The 20,181-nt window shown below is 42.3% G+C and overlaps 1 protein-coding gene across 1 annotated transcript in view; it reads left to right on the plus strand.

Moving 5' to 3' along the window:
- The window catches only part of insra (insulin receptor a), a 94,837-nt gene that overhangs the window by 17,863 nt on the left and 56,793 nt on the right, over nucleotides 1-20,181 (plus strand). The window contains exon 2 of the mRNA XM_036597563.1: nucleotides 3,721-4,269. Coding sequence (XP_036453456.1) covers nucleotides 3,721-4,269 — 549 coding nt within the window. The remainder of the gene's footprint in view (nucleotides 1-3,720; nucleotides 4,270-20,181) is intronic.

Genomic DNA, 20,181 nt, shown 5'->3' on the forward strand with positions numbered 1-20,181 from the left:
GCTCAGCCCTAGTTATTTATCACGATAAGGATAAATATCGTCGTATTGCTCAGGCTTCACTCCACCTTTCATACCCAAACATGATTGCATCGCTTGTTTAAGATGCTTTTGAACATTGTAATTAAAAAATTTTCCAGCATTTTTAAATGAGTTGCAGGCATCAGTTTCAGAATGAATGTATATTTATGAAAAATGATCAGCTGAAAAGGAAGAACATCAAATATCGTGTCTTTGTGCTGTTTCTCTTTTAAGGCAGGTCAGTGTGCAGGTCAGTGTATATTTACTAATCATCTTGTATTTTTGTTTCACGTACTGCCCCAACTTTTTTGAGTTGAGGTTTGTACTTATCAGACAGATAAACAGCAGTGCTGCCCCCTCCTCAGTGCTTTCAGAGACTCATCACTCGTCAACAGAACTACTATAAGCTGTCCAGTGGTGCAAACGTTCAATAAAATACAGCACCCGAGTTTTGTTTTTGTTTGTATGACCCAGTGTTTGTTGTTCTCGCTGCGTCACTGGTCGTCCTCTGTGTCGCTCTTTCTCTCCTTCGTTTGTCCTGCTGTTCTGCCCCTCCTCCTGTTTCTCACTCTTTGTACGTGGCGTATGGAACGTGTGTAAGTTTCCCACTGTAGTTTCTGGGCCCCATTCAGGCGTGTAATTCCTGCCGACCGTTAGGGTCGCGGGGGTTCAGAGAGGCCGTGTTAAGGGGACGCGTCCGGCACCGGAGAGGAGCAGCTTTCTGATGGTGATCCATCATGATGATCATGTTTGAAATGAAAAAAAACGAATTGAGACTGTCATACATCGAGATTCTTTATTTTGAAGGGCTGCGGTTGAGATGTGGCTGTTTGTGAGTGATGCAGTCGGGCTGGACGGCTGTGCTGAGCGTCTGAATGGTTGTTTGTTTTGTGAATGATGGTGTTAGTGCTGAGTCTCTGAATGATGGTGGTGGGTTTCTGAATGGTGCAGCTGAACTGAGGTTAATTTGTTGGGTTTCTGAGTGGTTTTGTTGGGTGTCTGGATGGTGCAGTTGAAATGAGGTTGAGTTTTTTAGTTTCCAAATGGCTGTGCTGGGTGTCTGAATGGCTGTGCTGGGTGTCTGAATGGCTGTGCTGGGTGTCTGAATGGCTGTGCTGGGTGTCTGGTTGGCCGTGTTGGGTTTCTGAATGGTTGAGTTTCTGAATGGCTGGTCTGGGTGTCTGGTTGGCTGTGCAGGGTGGTTGGATGGCTGTGCTGTGTGGCTGTGCAGGGTGGCTGGATGGCTGTGCAGGGTGGCTGGATGGCTGTGCTGTGTGGCTGTGCAGGGTGGCTGGATGGCTGTGCAGGGTGGCTGGATGGCTGTGCAGGGTGGATGGATGGCTGTGCTGTGTGGCTGTGCAGGGTGGCTGGATGGCTGTGCTGGGTGTCAGTGGCTGAGTGGGGCGTCTGAACGGCTGTGCTCAGTTTCTGAACGGCTGTGCTCAGTTTCTGAACGGCTGTGCTCAGTTTCTCAAGGCTGTGCTCAGTTTCTGAACGGCTGTGCTCAGTTTCTCAAGGCTGTGCTCAGTTTCTGAACGGCTGTGCTCAGTTTCTGAACGGCTGTGTTCAGTTTCTCAAGGCTGTGCTCAGTTTCTGAACGGCTGTGCTCAGTTTCTGAACGGCTGTGCTCAGTTTCTGAAGGCTGTGCTCAGTTTCTGAACGGCTGTGCTCAGTTTCTGAACGGCTGTGCTCAGTTTCTCAAGGCTGTGCTCAGTTTCTGAACGGCTGTGCTCAGTTTCTCAAGGCTGTGCTCAGTTTCTGAACGGCTGTGCTCAGTTTCTGAATGGCTGTGTTCAGTTTCTCAAGGCTGTGCTCAGTTTCTGAACGGCTGTGCTCAGTTTCTGAATGGCTGTGTTCAGTTTCTCAAGGCTGTGCTCAGTTTCTGAACGGCTGTGCTCAGTTTCTGAATGGCTGTGTTCAGTTTCTGAAGGCTGTGCTCAGTTTCTGAACGGCTGTGCTCAGTTTCTGAATGGCTGTGTTCAGTTTCTGAAGGCTGTGCTGGGCGTTTGAACGGCTGTGCTGGGCGTCTGAATGGCGCAGTTGAAATGAGGTTGAGTGTTGACTCTCTGAATGACGTGCTGAACCCAGACAGGCCCTCTGCAGGGCTTCCCTGTCGCTGGGCCTGAATAGTAGAGCTGAAATGTCAAACGCTGCAGGAAGATGTTTTACGATCAGCATAAACCCTGTTATGTCACGTGGAAGGCATCTGCTCACAGGCAGGAAACAGAACAGCGCGACTCCAGGCCCTCAGTGCTCTCAGGCCTCGTCCTACTTTATTAGCCTTTTAGTGTTTTTTCTTCTGAGTAACGGTTCAGTTACAGAAGTATTGCAGGTGTTGTTATGCTGTTCCACTGAAAATCATCAACTAAAGAATTTTAGCTGCACGATTTTTATGATTACATTTAATTTGTATTAGTTGTTTTAATGTGATGTACAAAATATAAAAATAAGGGGTTTTGACTTGCAGCTATTTTGACAGTATCATAAACTATATTGTATTTCCTTGCAATGTTTAGCATATTTCTAAAGTTTTACTGTATGTTGCGTGTTCTGGAGTTGATACAGTACTCTCATCTGTCAATACTTAATTTTAATAAAATATTTTGAATTATGTTGTGGCTCTTTTTCAGTGGCATTTGCTAAAAAATAAAACATTTGATACCAGTGATAACTCATGTTTATTGCTTTTTTTTAGGGCTGTAACTAAAGATTATTACTATGAATTTATTACCATCTATCTGAGTGACTGTGTGGATCATATGAACATTATAGAGGCTTTTTAAATGAAACAGCAGAAGCCGTATCGCCCCCTACACTTCCTGTAGTGTATTACAGTCTGTCAGAGTGACTGTGTGGATCATATGAACATTATAGAGCTTTTTAAATGAAACAGTAGAAGCCATATCGCCCCCTACACTTCCTGTAGTGTATTACAGTCTGTCAGAGTGGCTGTGTGGATCATATGAACATTATAGAGCTTTTTAAAATGAAACAGTAGAAGCCGTATCGCCCCCTACACTTCCTGTAGTGTATTACAGTCTGTCAGAGTGACTGTGTGGATCATATAAACATTATAGAGCTTTTTAAATGAAACAGTAGAAGCCACATCGCCCCCTACACTTCCTGTAGTGTATTACAGTCTGTCAGAGTGACTGTGTGGATCATATGAACATTATAGAGGCTTTTTAAATGAAACAGTAGAAGCCATATCGCCCCCTACACTTCCTGTAGTGTATTACAGTCTGTCAGAGTGACTGTGTGGATCATATGAACATTATAGAGGCTTTTTAAATGAAACAGTGGAAGCCGTATCGCCCCCTACACTTCCTGTAGTGTATTACAGTCTGTCAGAGTGACTGTGTGGATCATATGAACATTATAGAGGCTTTTTAAATGAAACAGTGGAAGCCGTATCGCCCCCTACACTTCCTGTAGTGTATTACAGTCTGTCAGAGTGACTGTGTGGATCATATGAACATTATCGAGGCTTTTTAAATGAAACATTGTAAGCTGTATCGCCCCCTACACTTGCTGTAGTGTATTACAATCTTTCATGTAACCTCTGAATGTTATGATGAACATCATAGAGATTTTTTTCTTTTAAGTAATCGTTTAGTGTTTTTAATTCTCCCATAATCTATTAATTACTCGTTGACTCAGTTGAGTAATAACATCTCCACCTGTTTGTTCTGTTTTTTCCAGTTTGTCCGAGTAAAGACATCAGGAACAATGTGACCAACCTGCGTTCCCTGGAGAACTGCACGGTGATCGAGGGCCACCTGAAGATCCTCCTGATGTTCACCACGAAGCCGGAGGACTTCCGCGGCCTGAGCTTCCCCAAGCTGACCGTGGTGACGGACTATCTGCTGCTCTTCCGGGTTTACGGCCTGGAGAGCCTCAGCAGCCTCTTCCCAAACCTGACGGTGATCCGGGGGAACAACCTGTTCTTCAACTACGCGCTGGTGCTGTTCGAGATGCTCCAGCTGAAGGAGATGGGCCTGCACAGCCTGATGAACATCACCCGTGGCGCCGTGCGAGTGGAGAAGAACCCGGACCTCTGCTACCTCTCCACCCTCGACTGGTCCAAAATCCTCGACTCCGTGGAGGACAACTACATCGTGGCCAATAAGAACGACGGAGAGTGCGGGGACGTGTGTCCCGGCATGGCTAAAGGCAAGACCACCTGCCCTCAGACCACCATCAACGGACACTTCAGCGAGCGCTGCTGGACGCAGAAGCACTGCCAGAGAAGTGAGTAACGACCCATTTACATTCCGGTGCGGTTTGTGTTCCTCTAACCTCCCTAAAGCTTCGTCACACCCACTTCTCGAAGGGTTTTTTTCTTTATGTTGGCTGTTTTTCACGTTTTAAGGCAGTAGTGAAGATATTTTGAGTTACAGAGTGACCAAAACAGTGAGTCGGCGGTTTGTGTGCGTTTTTATTCTCATCTTGCCTCATACAGTACCTGCAGGGCTGAAATAGGGGTGGGCAGTATTACGATATTTATTCACTATCGCGATAAAATATGTCATAATTCCCTGTTATTGAGTATATCGTGGAGATCGTCAGTACTTAAAGAACACTGACCGACTACGTGTTTACAAAATGATTGAATTAACATTGTAGTTGCAGCTTATAGTTATTATTATGGTTTTTTAGGTGGCAGCACAGGTTCAATTTTCATATCACTGCGGTCAGAACAAAACCGTGAAGCTCTATTTTTATATATGTGTGTGTGTGTGTAAATATATATATATATATATGCACTTCATTAAGATTATAAGTGGACAGATCTGGGTTTAACTATAAGGTACTGCAAGTTAAAATGAAAATTGGGTTAACAGTAAAATATGTAATATGATACTTTAAGTTATCATGATACAGGACGGTACAATACTGATATTTACGATATTTTCTGTTGTAAAAGGCGCCGTTTTTTTTAAATACTATCAAAAACTATAAACCCATCAGCATTTCCACACACTGTGAGGCACCACATCCAATTAAACAGGACTAATATGTGGTTGGGGAGTGTTTTTAAGCTCTTACATTATTCATGATATCCTAAGAAAGGCGTATGGTGCTGTAATTTATCACAGTAGTGATAAATATTGTCATATTGCTCTGCCTCATTTCAGCCGCTGCGGTGAAAACAAGATACAGAAACCTCACAAACCAGGTGTATAAACAGTCTGGTTTACTAAGGAGGGTCCAAATGTTTGACTGGTACTGAGTTTATTCTTTATTTTGATTTGTTTTGGCGGAGTTTGGTGTCCCTGGACAGTCACATGACACGATGTTGGTCATGGACCTGCTTGAGCTCGAACTGTGTTCCAGAATGTGACGCTGTAACCACACGTGTGTGTGTTGTGTTTGCGTAACAGTGTGTTGGAAGGATCTGCTGGAGTCACACATGTGGTCACGTCGCCGGTTGTGCCAGTACAGAGCGAATATGAAGGCCCGGCTGAGTGGAGGAGGGTTTGTTGTGAAAATGAGGCCACTCGGTTCGCACCGTCAGTCAGTTCCAGTTCAGGAATGAACGCTGAAGAATTTGGCGTTCCACTGCCGAACCCATGACTTTCGCAACGCGAGCTGCTCTTTGAACCGCACGCTTGGCTTCCTGTGTAGAGCTGGGCGATGTGGTTGGGCAGAAATGGTATATTTCGATATTTGTCAGCCTTTTGGTTCCGATATGTATCGTGATGTTCTTACATTCGTTCTCCAATATCTTCCTAAGTCTGTTCTTAAATGTGTTCCTGATAAAGATCCTAAGAGAAATGTCAGATTCATGTCGTGTTCTTAAAGCGCAGAACTGTTCTCCCCTTTGTGCTCTTGAGTGTGTAGATTCTGTTCTTACTTAAGAACAAATCTTATATAAGAGAACACTGGTGAGTCAGAATCTTCGTCAAAGCTGCGTAAGAAGGAATTGCTAGGTGGTTGCTATGGTGAATGCAGTGGTTGCTAGGCGGTTGTTGTGTATGCAGTGGTTGCCAAGTGTTTTCTAGGCGGTTGCTAAGCTGAACGGTTTCTATGGCGGTTGCCGTGAGGTTCAGTGAGAATGAAATACTAATAAAAATTAACATCCGAAATTCATATTTCAGACGTGGAGCTCAAATCTCAGTGTGGATAACCCGACAAAGTCCAGGGCGATTAAAAAAGATTCATCCGATTTCAAAGCGCCATATTTTTACAACCATGAAGCTCCGAGGAACCAATCACAATCCAACTGAAAGAGGGGGTCTTAGAGTTTCTGACTGTCAGTGGAAGATGGCTCCCTTCAGTCTGAGAGGAGATGAGACCCCTGAGCAGAAAGCGTTCTGCGTTCTCCACTTCAATAAGAGTGAATCCGTCATAACTGTGCAGTGTGATTTTCGTGGGCAGTGAAGCTCCAACAGCTCAGAGCGTTCGGCGTTGGTTCCACAACCCTGGATGATCTCCGAAACCGCACTGAAAGAGCCGTGAGTGCAGCGACACCCGACATGATCAATCCAGTATGGGATGAGTTTCGAGCTGGTTGCATGCAGTTGTTTTCCACAGTTGTTCGAGTATATGAAGTGAACGAATAAATGTACTTCAGTGCAGTCGCATGCAAAAAGTTTTGTTTATTTAAGTAAAAAATGAGTTAACTGATCCTTTTTTCTACAGATTTTAGTGCAAAAAATATATAGAAAATATATACACAGCTAGGAAAGAGATTGCATGGGTTTTTGAACCTATGAAAGCATTTCCACGTCATGTCTGGATTGTGATTCATGAAGATTAATTATTATAATTAATGTCTTTATCTTTGTGCAGCACAGAGGGACTGAGAATACATTTTATCAAGAATATAAGTGGACAGATCTGGATTGTAAACCATCATAAGGTAGTGAAGTTCAAATAAAAATGGTTTATGGGGGGGGGGTGTATAATGATACTTTCAGAAGTTTTCGGGATTCACGACGGTACAATATTGATCTTTTGCTACTGTAACAGGCGCCATACTTTTAAAATATTATCAAAAACTAATCCATCAGCATTTCCACATCCAGTTAAACAGGACGAATGATGCTGCATTTTTAATGAAATGTGCAGCTGGGGGGAGTTTTTAAGTACTTATGATAAACATGACACTCTAAGAAAGGCTTATTGTACCATAATACATTGTGATAATAATAAATATTGTCACTGGGTTTTTTTTTAACCCTTTTGGTGATGATATGTATCACGATATTCATGCATTCATTCAGAAACAGCTCGAAAGAGTCCATTGTTAAATCAGTCAGATCATGTGGACGTTACAGTGCTGACCTTCTTTTGCTCGGCTGCTGAAATCTAATACTTTTGTGCTACTGACTGAACTACTTGAAGGGGAATGCCCCTGAATTTTCAAAATTTCTTCATAATTAAATGGTTAAGATATAAACAGAGTGGTTCAGAGTGGTTTGGTGTGAAACGCTTCGTTCTAGAGAAACTTACCGAGTCAGAACTGTTCACAGTGGTGGTGATAGGAACCAGACGTCCACCTCTAAAAGCTCCCTCACAGAAAGTTCCTACATGAAATGGTTATGAATTCACTGCCTGATGTCTGAGACGAAAGCTTTGAGAAGTTTTTTTGTCTGAAAACCTATTTTTTCTAAACCTGTTCATGGTGGAGGGGTACATGGAGGGCACTGTGAGACAAGGTAATCCCCAAAGAAAACGTATTAATATCCCTGGAAAAAATTCCCTGCAGATTTCTTAGCGAAACTGAAAGTGAGTCTCCTGAAAAGAATGGAAGCTGGAATAAAGGTAAAGAGAGACTCACTGACTCTCACAGCTGAGAGTGGATTTAGCTGCTGAGGCTTCTGTGTGATCAGGATGTTAAATGTGTGTTTCCAGTTTGTCCTTAAGGGCTGTTTTGAGTGGAGATTAAATAAATGAAGGGAAGTTATTGACTCACCTACACTACTGTAGGCATGAAGGCTCCCCTGATGTAGTAGCTGGTGGACCTTTTGACCCGAAGCAGAATTCATTGTGTTGTGTTTACTTTGCTGAGAGCAGGAAATGAGTTGTGAAGGCTGAAACATGACAGACATTACAGAGTGAAATGAATTCTGCTGGGAAGTGTCTTTGCTATTATCAGGACCTTCATACCACTCCCCACATGGGGCTGATTTCAGGGTGGGCAACACCATGGTATTTAATCGTTTTCATGTTAAAGGTGCAGTGTGTAAGATTTAGGGGGGTCTATTATCAGAAATGGAACATAGTATGTAATACACAGAACCATGTGTTCATTACTGTATAATCAGCTGTAATTATGAATCATTATCTTCTCGTTATCTTAGAATGAGCCCTTCATATCTACATAGGCAGCAGCTCCTCTTACAACAGAAGCTGCCACCGCCATGTTTCTACAGCAGCTCAGAACGGACAAACCAAACACTGACTCTAGAGGCGCCTTTCACTCCTGTTTTTACGCCGAAGCGGCAGCGTGAATTTGGTGGCGGAGTCAGTTGGTCGCGATCTGCAACATCACCACTAGATGCCACTAAATCTTACACAGTGCACCTTTAAATTATGACACAGTATGCTTTTCTGAGCACGTCATGGAACGCCAGGTCTTCCAGAACTAAACAGTTGCATATTTTATTAGGAGACAGCATAATTGGCCCAGTCCTGTTTCTTATTTTCGAGTGTCTCCTTGCTCTGTGGAGCTGAGTTACAGGGTAGTGGTTGAACTCTTCCCTCTGAAATGGGACCCTCAAATAAAAAGAGCATCACTTCATTAACAGCTACCAGCGCTGCTCTGTAGGCGACCCTGCCAGTCTGCAGTGACAGCAGAGGAGGGTAAAGTTCAGCTCCTCACTGCTGGGCTTTAGTTACATTTAGGGCATCATATGACTTCAAAGAGGGGGGCAATTATTTATTATCACCCACCCCTAATTCTTCAGTGATATGAAGCTGAAGTCAGATATTCACCAGATTCTTGTTCGAATTTTCCTGTTCCACCTTAAATGGAGCAGCAGTCCTGATGCCCGAGGAGCCAGAATGTAACTGCTACACCATTTAAGGTGGAACGGGAAAATTAGCTACCGAGACGTCAGAACTACTAGAGATTATTATGCTTATTATGAAGTAAAGGACCAAAATACACTGAAACGACGTTAAACTAAGAGAATATGATGGTTATTGTAATTTTGTAACAGACTAAATTCTCACATTCGTGTGTTTCTTTGGTCTCTTGTTCTCCGTCTTGCTGGTTTTTCTTTTTGTGAATCTAAAAAACCTCCGTTTGGAGGGTCATGTAGCTAACAAGAACCGAGACACCCTGCCCCTAGACGTGAACACGCAAAACGGAGGGGTAGGGCTAAGTGATGGGGGTGAAATGGGACTGGGCCTTAAAAATACTGGAATCAGTGAGGTGCAGAGTGTGAAACGATGAAAAGTTGTGTTAGTACATATCGTGTATCGTGAAAATGTCTTGAAGTATCTCAATATTATATTTCTGCCATATCGCCCACCCCTGGGCTCATTTGCTGTCTCAGCATAAAGATAAAACCATAAACCTGTTGTTTAGTGTTTGGCTGTAGTTTTCACTGTGAAAAGGTCAGTATGGGCTGCGTTTCGTGCCTCTCTCCTCCGTCTGAAAGGTCTTATAGCTCCTGTTGTTCCTCCTAAATGGCCGTCTCCGCGGCCCGTTAAGCAGGCCTGCGCGTGCTGACACATTCGGCCGCTCGATTGATCAGGCAGACGTTAGCTAAGCCTGTTAGAGGTAACCTAGTTTCGTCTGAAGCTGTGTTTGCTGCCTCTCCGCTCTGGAAGAGGCCGGTTTAGGTGCTGTTTTACAGATGCTGCGTAGATGAAGGGCTGTTTTTAACTTATTACCATATATAGTGCAGATATAGTTATTGGTGATTAGACTGTACAGGCCGTATCGGTTTGATGAGCTTTCCACTGGAGCCTCTAATCCCTCTGGATTTAACCTGGTGGGCAGGAGAGGTTTTCCACAGGTTAATCCACACGCAGTGGTGTCCAAAAGTCGGAGAGCGCTTTTGTTTTATGTTCCATTCTAATTTAATAGAACGATTTTTTTTTTACAAATCATATTATCAGCATAACAGTGTAAGTGGAACCTTCGAAATTTAATTATGAATTTCAGTATTTCTTAGTTTATGGTGGCGTCTTTCGATTTTCTTTAATGACCGTGTGCGTGAGCTCCACATGCTCGTGTAAAAGCCTCTGATCTGCAGATCAAATCCACCTGAGAGTCGTCTGAACATGAGCTTCACTGGAAGAGATCAGACTAAAATCAGACCTTTTAGTACAAAAACCTCAACACGGCCGATGCCACACATTTGCTTGTTTACATTTGAACACCTGAGATAGAAAAAGTGCCGAAATTATTGTTATAAATGTGTGCTATAGGAACCAGACGTCCACCTCTAAAAGCTCCCTCACAGAAAGTTACTACATGAAATGGTTATGAATTCACTGCCTGATGACTGAGACACTGTTTTATGATAGTTTAGAGAACTTAAACTCCATTCATGGTGGAGGGATACATGCAGGGCGCTGTGAGGCAAAATAGTCCCCAAAGAAAACTTATTATTCCAGATTTTCCACTATTTTCCATCATCAACATTCCATATAAACTCAGAAGACTCGTGTTGGTTCACTGGTGGTTCTGGATAGTAAATAAAATGTCTATATTTGTGTTGTAGTCATGGCGACCCCTGGTTCCTATCACCACCACTGTAAAGATATCTGAACCATTTCACACCAAACCGCTCTGAATCTCTCTGTTTACATCTCACACACTGAATTATTGGGGAATTTCGGAAAATAGGTGGAATTCCCCTTTGGGCAGAGCTGTTGCAGGAACCTCTTCCACAGGCTGAGAGAGAGAGAGAGGGAGGGAGAGAGAGAGAGAGAGGTTAGTGAGGGCGGCCAAGTCAACAGCAGCTGCATCCAAGGAGGAGGACGAGAGAGGGATAGAGAGAACAGGAGAGAGAGAGAGAGAGAGAGAGAGCTGGTGGCGGCGCAGCGCTGTTCAGATTTGTGTGCTGTCGCTGAACAGAAGAGGTTTGTGTGTCGTATTTGAAATAGTTTGTGGAGCTTCAGCGTTTATGTTCTTCCGGTTTGTTCTCCAGGCCGTGAGCGATCCCACCGAGCTTTAGCTGAGTCACTTCAGTAGATCAGACCTCCTTTAAAGCGACAGTCTGATCAATCAGACGTGTTTGGTGTCTGAAGTTTGCTTCTTTAGTTTTAGGAGCTACAAGGCTAATGTAGCTAACATTTAATAGAATATGCCCCACCAATTAGCATTGGTTGTGGAACCAACGACGAACGCTCTAAACTCTATGACCCCCTCTTTCAATTGGATTGTGATTGGTTCCTCGGCGGCTCACGGTTTAAACATATGGCGCTTTGAAATCGGATTAATGTTGTTGAATCACTCTGTGTGTGTGTGTGTATATATATGTATGTATATGTATATAATTACTGATGATCTATTATTTATACAAAAATACAGTTTAAATGAGAAAACATGACAGAAAAAAAAGTGATTTTAAAAAACACTGATCAGAGCTGTCTGAGAAATGTGTAGGCGTGGTCCTCATATTCTAATGAGCTCCTGTGATTGACACCCCTCAGTCCAACGTTCTCGGTCTCTGGATATACAGGTGGTGCTGCTGACTCCACCGTCTCCACTGAACACAGTAGCTTTCGCTGGGTGGTTAGCTTTCTCTCTGTGAGCTTCTCCAACCTGAACACGGAAAGACCTTGTGGAGGCATGATGGCTGGACGAACCTCATCAGCCTTGTCATTGGTGAGGGTACCGGTCGTGTAAGCGCTACCCAAGATCAGGACCGCCCGGTTTACTTTGAGAGAGGAGAATGTTGGTAAAATACATCGCCCACTCAGTGGATATTGAAAATTTATTCACAGGATGTACTTCGTATGTGTATATTGTGGCCTGCAAGAGCGAGACTAGCCTTTTAGGCTGGCTTTACACGGTAAAAGTTTCATGCGTGAGTTGCGCTTGAGGTGCACAGTGTAAAGCGTCCAGCAACTCATTTGAAACTCAGCCGCAAGAGTTGCAAGCGTCTCAACTTGTCAAGTTTCATGAAACAGCCAATCAGAATGGCACTACGGCATCATGTGATCATGTCAAACGACACTAAAAAAACATGGAAAAAAATGGACAAGAAAGTAAAACAGAATATGGTTTATTGGACAGTTGAAAAAATAAGACTCCCTTTGCAACTTTTTCATTTTGTCAGTTTTCTGAGCCAAAAAAACAAACCAAAATTTCTCAGATCTCATGTTTCTTTCAGCAGCGGGGTTAACTAGCCAGCTAACACTAGTTTATTCTTCTTTAGCTGCTGTTATCATGATAAAAGTAGCTAGATTTAATGCACAGATTCATTTGGGATCCAAACAATTAAAAATTATTACAGAAGAGGAAACTGAGACACTCCTTGATGAATAAGTGAGACATCCAGATATCTCAAATATATAACAGAGTTCTGGATAGACAGAAACAGCAGTTACAGCTGGAGACATGCAATTATAAATGCTGCAAATATGTAAATTACACCTTGAGGCCGACTTCATAATGAGAAATGTGGTGTGCCAAAAAACAAGCTGCTTATTTGGCTAATTAGTGGAGTAGCTGAATGTGTTGCGTGATTGTTTTTGAATTACTATCAAGTTGCACAGGAATTATATTGCTGGCAACTCACCATATGCAACTAGTTGCATGAAAGTTTCACCATGTAAAGCCAGCCTGAGAAAGAAAACAGGGATTTAGGCTCCCTTTGGTTTTAATGTTGAACCGTAAGTCTTGCGTCTTGAGCGCAGTAGCGCTAAGCAAGATCCCTCTCTGTTTCTTCCCTCCCTCATTATGTTTGGATCAGACTCCCGGTGAGTCAGCTCTGTCCACACGTCCCTGTGTGTGTGTGTGTGTGTTGCGTCTGGAGGCCAGCAGTGCGTTAGCCTGGATCTCCCCAAACACACTCCACGCTCCTCAACGATCCTCATTATCCTCCCTCAGAGGAGATTACACACAACTGAATCACCAGCCGAGAAACCGCAGACACGCGCCGGTTAGTCCCACTTTCTTAAGGACAAATCGCATTTGGCTCACAGCGCGAGGATCTTCTCAATTAGCCTGAGCAACAGTGTGGTTTGTGGTGGCTCTGCCCACAAATGAGTTCTCTTGTAGGACAAGCTTTACAGAAAAATCCATTTCAGCCTAATGAGAAACTGTAGAACAGACTCAGTTTATATCACAATACCTACATTTAGAGCCAGTTATTCATTCAGCCGAATGAGAAACTGTAGAACAGACTGAGTTTATATCACAATACCTACATTTAGAGTCGGTTATTCATTCAGCCTAATGAGAAACTGTAGAACAGACTGAGTTTATATCACAATACCTACATTTAGAGTCAGTTACTCATTCAGCCTAATGAGAAACTGTAGAACAGTAGAATCAGAGGCACCGCCGCCATTATTCCATCTCTAGTAGGAACAGTTATCTAGGAACCAGAAATAGAGCACACGGTTTCACAGTGGCGGAGATGAAGTGCTTACTATGCTGCTCAGTGCTCAGATTTTATTGGTAGTCGCCGCATCACTTTACTCTGTATTTGCATGAAGTTAAACTTCACTCAACTTTGTTGTGTTGCCAACTCTAATATAATAAAATATAAAAAAAAAAAAAATAAATATAATAAAACATGGCTTAAAAACTCTGATCTAAGAAATGTGTAGGCGTGGCCCTCATATTTTAATTAGCACCGGTGATTGACACCCCTCAATTCAACGTTCTCAGCTTACTGTGTCATCGTAGCAGAACTAAACGGAACAGTGTGAGTCAGCTGGGCTCTACATGTACAGGTGGTGCTGTAGACTCCGCTGTGTCCCCTAAACACAGTAGCTTTCGCTGGGTGGTTAGCTTTCTGTCACAAAGGGACCTCGTAGAGGTGTGTTGGCTAGAAAAACCACATCAGCCTTGCGATCGATGAGGGTACCGGTTGTGTAAGCGCTACCCAAGATCAGGACCGCCCAGTTTACATCGACAGAGGAGAATCTTCGTCTCTTCTCCTTTCTCTCCGCTCTTCCAGCTCTCTGATTGGCTGTTTGAATCCCTCACTGAGTTCATCTCCGACCGTCTCTCACTGCAGGACTCGTGAACGTTTAGAGTAAATATTAAACGTGTTTGATCATATCTGAGGGTCTCTGATCGCTCCAGAGTTCGATCTGATTGGGGGGCTAAAGATTCACTCGTTGCTCCTCTCACACTACAGATCATCCGCACCGTCAGTCACTTCCGATCGAGCTCCCGACCTGGAGAATCACTTCAGACTGTGAACATTTGTCGCAAGAGGCAAATCAGGGTTAAAATCAGGCTAAAAGTCGTGTAGTGTTGGACCAGCCTTGGCTGCGTTTGGATGGAAGCCAGTGAGGAAGCAGGTTAAAGGATGGAGTGTATTTTTAGCTCTTTATGATGTCTGGACGTTGACGACAGGGAGACTTCCTGTTGCGTTCAGTCTAAAAAAGATGCGCTTGCGTCCACATCCGGCACGCCACTTTCGCTACGGACTGCGAGGGTCAGACGTGGGAGAATATTAATCACTCTGAGCTGTTTGGGCTGGACAGCTATTGTTCCCACCGCTGCTGAGTGACGTGAGCGACGTGACCTTACTTTTTCAACATATAACAATAGTAGTAATAATAATAATAGTAGTAACAACAATAATAACAATAGTACAATAATAACATCTGCCTATACATAATGTTATATACATAATTGATACACAACCATTACTAAAATGTAGAAATTGGGACCAGATCTACCTAAATTTTGAGTTTTGAGAACTCTAACATTTATTTTTAGAGTATCCGATGTTTGTCCGTGTACTTGCAGCACTTGCAGTATTTATATGTTAAAGATGTATTTATATCATTTATTTAATTTCCTGTCAAAACAGTCATTCAGTACAGGTTGTCCGCTCTTCAGTGTCCGAGGGGGAAAAGCTGAAAACACCCATATTTAGCAGAAAACTACACAGAAGCCGCAACAACAACCATATATAACAAGATTTTTCAGTATTCAGCGCGTCCCTCTATTACAGTCTCAGAATAAAAAGGTTCTGTGCAGGTAAATTTGTAAAACTGTAAAAGTGCCCTAAAAGGTACAGCAGTGGTGTTCAGGTTCTACGGTGCATATTAAGTTTTTCCCAGGTAAAAGGTGCATATTTCTACCTTTTTAATAGCTTCATATTGTGAAAAAGAATAAAGTAAAGTAAAAAGCCTGGAGACGAGACGGGGTGTGTGGAGAACATATCATTTCAGTGGATTATGGTTCAGTTATGTTCCCTGACTAAAGGTACTGAGATGAACCCTTGAGGGTTCCACCCCAGTGACTGGAGGGGAACCGCCCCAGTGACAGTTTAGAACCTTTATTTCTGAGAGTGAAGTGGATTACGGTATAATTATGTTCCCTGACTGAAGGTACTGAAGACGCACCCCAGTAACTGTTCAGCTCAACTTATATTTCCGTTTGTTTACATTAGAGATGCACTGATATGGACACTGTGTGCTGATGTCTATCTTTTCATCTATATATAGTGCTGTGCAAAAGTCAGAGACCCCCCACCCCCACCCCGCCTTCGTTTATTTAAGTAAAAACATCCGTTAAGTACGACTTGCTCATTTTTCAGTGTCAGGGGAAAAAAATCAGAAGACAAAAGACGAGTTTCACTCCAACATGCTGAGTATCGGTGTAAAGCTCAGGAGTTTTTGTAAAGAAGAAGAGCTGACGTTTAATATAAAACACATTATTAGAGAATCAACATTATTTCTCTAATAAAGGTGTTAATAAATCGTAAAGCTGATATTCACAACAGCGTATATCATGAAAAAGAGGGAAGTCTCTTTATTTTGATTTTAGTATGTTTTAGATTCTGTTTACGTTGATTGTTCTTTTTATTAATTTTATGATCAACTTTTACTTTTTAATTACTTTTAGTTATTGTGTTACATTTTACATTACTATTCGTTTATTTTATCTGTATTTGATCTTTTATTCGTTCATTTTATTTTTGCAATTTTAATAGTCTATTCTGACTTTATTTATATTTTTACTAATTTATTATTATTTTCTCCTCTCTCTCAAAGATGAGAGCTTTAAGTGTTGTTTATCTGATGGGGGCAGTTTTGGGGTCGACCAGCTCTTCCGGGTGGTTGTTAGGAGCCTTGTTTTCTCTGGAGCCTTTAATTTTTGAAACTCCAGTTTTGGAAACTCCTGTTTCAGTACATACGTGTTCATAAATAGATAGAATTATTTACTCATCAATCAAACCAGTGATATAATTGAAAATAATGTATGTGTGTAGTATGTAAAGTCCTTGAAGCACCAAACTGGTCACCCTGATGGTCACAGGGAGGTGTAGAAGTGTCTGAGCAGCACATAGAGGTTTATTTTTCTGCGCGAGTGCTGGTCACTCTGGTCACTCAGCGGCCGTGTGGCTATAGAGGAAACTGTGGCGCCTATTGGATCTCCATGTGGAACAATGACTGCTGAAAAAGTTCACACAACCCTCGTCTCGATTGTTTCCTGCGATTGTGGAGCGTTTTCCTCTCGGACGTTATGAATGGACCCCCGGGGACGGACACTGAGGCACCACGCTGAGATAGGAAGTCCAGCCGCTGAGCCGGACACGCTCGCTGAAATATATCGCAAAACAAATCGGACGCCGTCCAGCGCAGAGAGGATGCGACTGTTTTCCCCCGAAAGCTGGGGCACGTGGGGGACTCGGGAGATCTGCTCAAAAACACGTGTGGAGTCTGAGCACATGCAGCCGTACGTGGTCACACACTGTAATTACATTGTTCACACGATCGGGACTATTTTGCCTCACAGCGCCCTGCATGTATCCCTCCACCATGAATGGAGTTTAAGTTCTCTAAACTATCATAAAACAGTGTCTCAGTCATCAGGCAGTGAATTCATAACCATTTCATGTAGGAACTTTCTGTGAGGGAGCTTTTAGAGGTGGACGTCTGGTTCCTATCACCACCACTGTGAACAGTTCTGACTCGGTAAGTTTATCTAGAACGGAGCGTTTCACACCAAACCACTCTGAACCACTCTGTTTATATTTTAAACCCTTATTCATGCAGCAATTTTAGAAAAGTTGATGGAATTCCCAGAAACAGCCCACTTTGCTCTGCTAGCTGGCTGGTTAGCATGCTAAAGGCTACACGGCTAACGAGAGCAAACACAGAGGGACTACATCACAGCTCTACTCTGAGTTTATAACCAGAGGAAGCGATTACACACTTACATTATGTATGTTATACTCAAACTTCAAAATGTTTTGTATTGCACAGTTTGCACGGCTATCTGATTAGCTCACTGAAGCTAACCTGCGGAGGGCGAGCGCGTTCAGTTTGAATAATCCGCAGCTCCACTTCTGCACTGAGTGGACCATTGCGTAATGTAGGCGTGACGCTCACACGAGTGGCGAGTGAAGTGATCAAAATTAAAAGTTTTAAAATAGTTAGAAATTTAAAAAGGGGTTAAAACATCCCGTCTGAGGCTGGCCCACCTAGATAACCTTTTAAAGGCTTCAGAAGTTCTGTGGCGTTTCCCGACGAGTGCTCAAACACTCATCCTCAATACCACCCTTAAAAACAACAGGTCGTGTGCAAAAGTTTGTACACCCTTGTACAAGTTGCATGTTCTTGTTGATTTTCTAGGGGACATTAATACATGACGCACCTCAAACTGTTAATTATGTAGAAATTCTCTTTTAAAATCTATGGACTTCATGTTTGACTTGGCTTATACATATTACGTGATGCCATTTGCTGTTAGACATTATATTAAAATGATTTTTAGTAAATACAGCAGCCCAGATCAACTTTGTTACCTTTAGACTTAATCTAGTCATTTTGCTGTAAAAACCTTTCCAGCCTGAGTAATGAAATTAAAAGGTGGATTAGTTTGACCAGAGGAGGTTCGGTAATGTGATCTGTGTGTGATTTGATTCATACAGGATGAAGGACTTGTATAATTTCCCCAAATTACCCCAAATAGCCCAAATCCAAACATCATTACTGGCATTATGTGACAGGAGCCACACTTCCCAACAACCCGTTATGCAACTAAATGGCAATTATCTGTGCTTCTTATTTCAGCTTTTATTTTATTTTCTTTTATTTGTTTATTTAGTCCAGTTGATTAAATTTATTTTTAACGTTTCACCAAATTACACCAAACAGCCCGGATCCAAACATTATAGTCAGCGTTATGTGACAGGAGCCACACTTACAAACAGTGACATGTTTTGTGGCTAAATGGCAAATATGAGGTAAAAAAAAACAAAAAACAAACTCTGGATGAGGGAGGAGACTTTACCCCTCATTCCAGGGTGGGGCTGAACGATTTGGGAAAAATATCTAATTGCGATTTTTCTGATGGATATGACGACTGCAGTTTAAATTTCGATTATTTTCTGTAAATTGAAGTCCGGGCCTGTTATTTTGGCCAAGAAGACCAGAACATCCACTTTTTCTTGTTTAGGCTTGAACATTGATCATGCAAGACTGCCAGTTAGTCATGGTTGTGATGTCACAGCGTACGCTTATTTGGTTGCTTGTGATTGGTCTAACTCATCTACAGGCAGTTTGAAAGCTCTGATAGTAAGTTAAAGTTCCCTAACTAAGCCAACACTGTTGATATATTAATATAGGCTGTGATTAAAATTGCAGCTCTTGCGCTTTGAAAATTGTGCTCTTAAATTGTGATTTCGATGTAGAAACGTTGAATCTTTCAGCCCTGTTCCAGGGCGAGGTGACTCCGGGAGGGAATATACACCAGATTGTGGATTTCAGAAGTCTTGAACTGGAATACTAAGGGAGTGGAGCAAATCAGGCTCCATTTTAGCTGTAAGTCTTCAGGAACGTAAAGAAATGGAGGCGGAGTTTCCTGTTGCCCAGTTTCATCACATTTACTGTGATGTAGTTTGAAACGGGACTACTGTTGCTGAGAGAGTTCAGCCAGTTATGGAAGGAAATTCACTCCAGCAGACTGTAAACACCACAGACACTGAAGATTAAAACCACAAATCTGTCACCAATCAAATTAACTCAAATCGCAGCCCCTCCCCAGATAAAACTAATCCAGCTCAAATAGGGCTTTAGTTGGTTCTTTTACTTTTTATTTGTTTTCATTCCATACTTTATTGCTATTTAATCTCTGCCTCTTATCTGAGCTTTTACTTTATTTTCTTTTATGACTTTTATTTGTTTGTTTAGTCCAGTTGATTGAATTTCATTTGTAACTTTTCCCCAAATTACCTCAAATAGCCTGGATCCAAACATCATCAGCATTATGCACCAGGAGCCACACTTACAAACAATAACAACATGTTATGCAGCTAAACGACAATCATCCCTGTTTCTTATTGGAGATTTTACCCATTTTATTTTGTTTTGTTACTTTTATTTGTTCATTTAGTCTAGTTGATTAATTTTTAACTTTCCCCTAAATGACCCCAGACAGCCTGGATCCAGTTATCATCAGCTTTATGCAGGAGCCACACTTAGGAACAATAACGTTATGTGGCCAAATGTCAAATATGGGGAACAAAATGAATCTATTACTTACCAGACTGTAAAAACTACGGACACTGATTAAAATCACAGATCGGAAACACTTTATTTCTCCAACACATACAAGGAATCAGTCTTAGTGAGTCACACATGTATGACATAAATAAATACAAATACAAATACAATAAAGTCAAAAAAGAATACAGAATAATAATAAAAACAGTGAGAAAGCTCAGGAGATGTGTGGGTATCTGTACGTATGGAGGTGTGAATGTATGTACATAGACAGGTACTGTAAAATATACTATAAAACCTGTTATGTAGAGGATATTATGAAGTGATACGAACATTAGTGAAAATTTACATATACAGAAGTGCAAATAAGCATTCTGCCACAGGAGGAGAGAATGAGGTGAAGCGTGCCTGAAGCTCAGTAACCATTCTTTGCTCCAACTGACTGAGTTTGACGCACAACAGATGACATTAACAAACAAAACAAACAGAAAACGTACAGAGATCTCACCGAGGCTGCCGTCTGCGGCGCCACCTTGGATCAGTCGTATTGTA

The sequence above is a fragment of the Colossoma macropomum genome, unplaced genomic scaffold (assembly GCF_904425465.1).
Source record: "Colossoma macropomum unplaced genomic scaffold, Colossoma_macropomum, whole genome shotgun sequence".
Classification (NCBI taxonomy): Eukaryota; Metazoa; Chordata; class Actinopteri; order Characiformes; family Serrasalmidae; genus Colossoma; species Colossoma macropomum.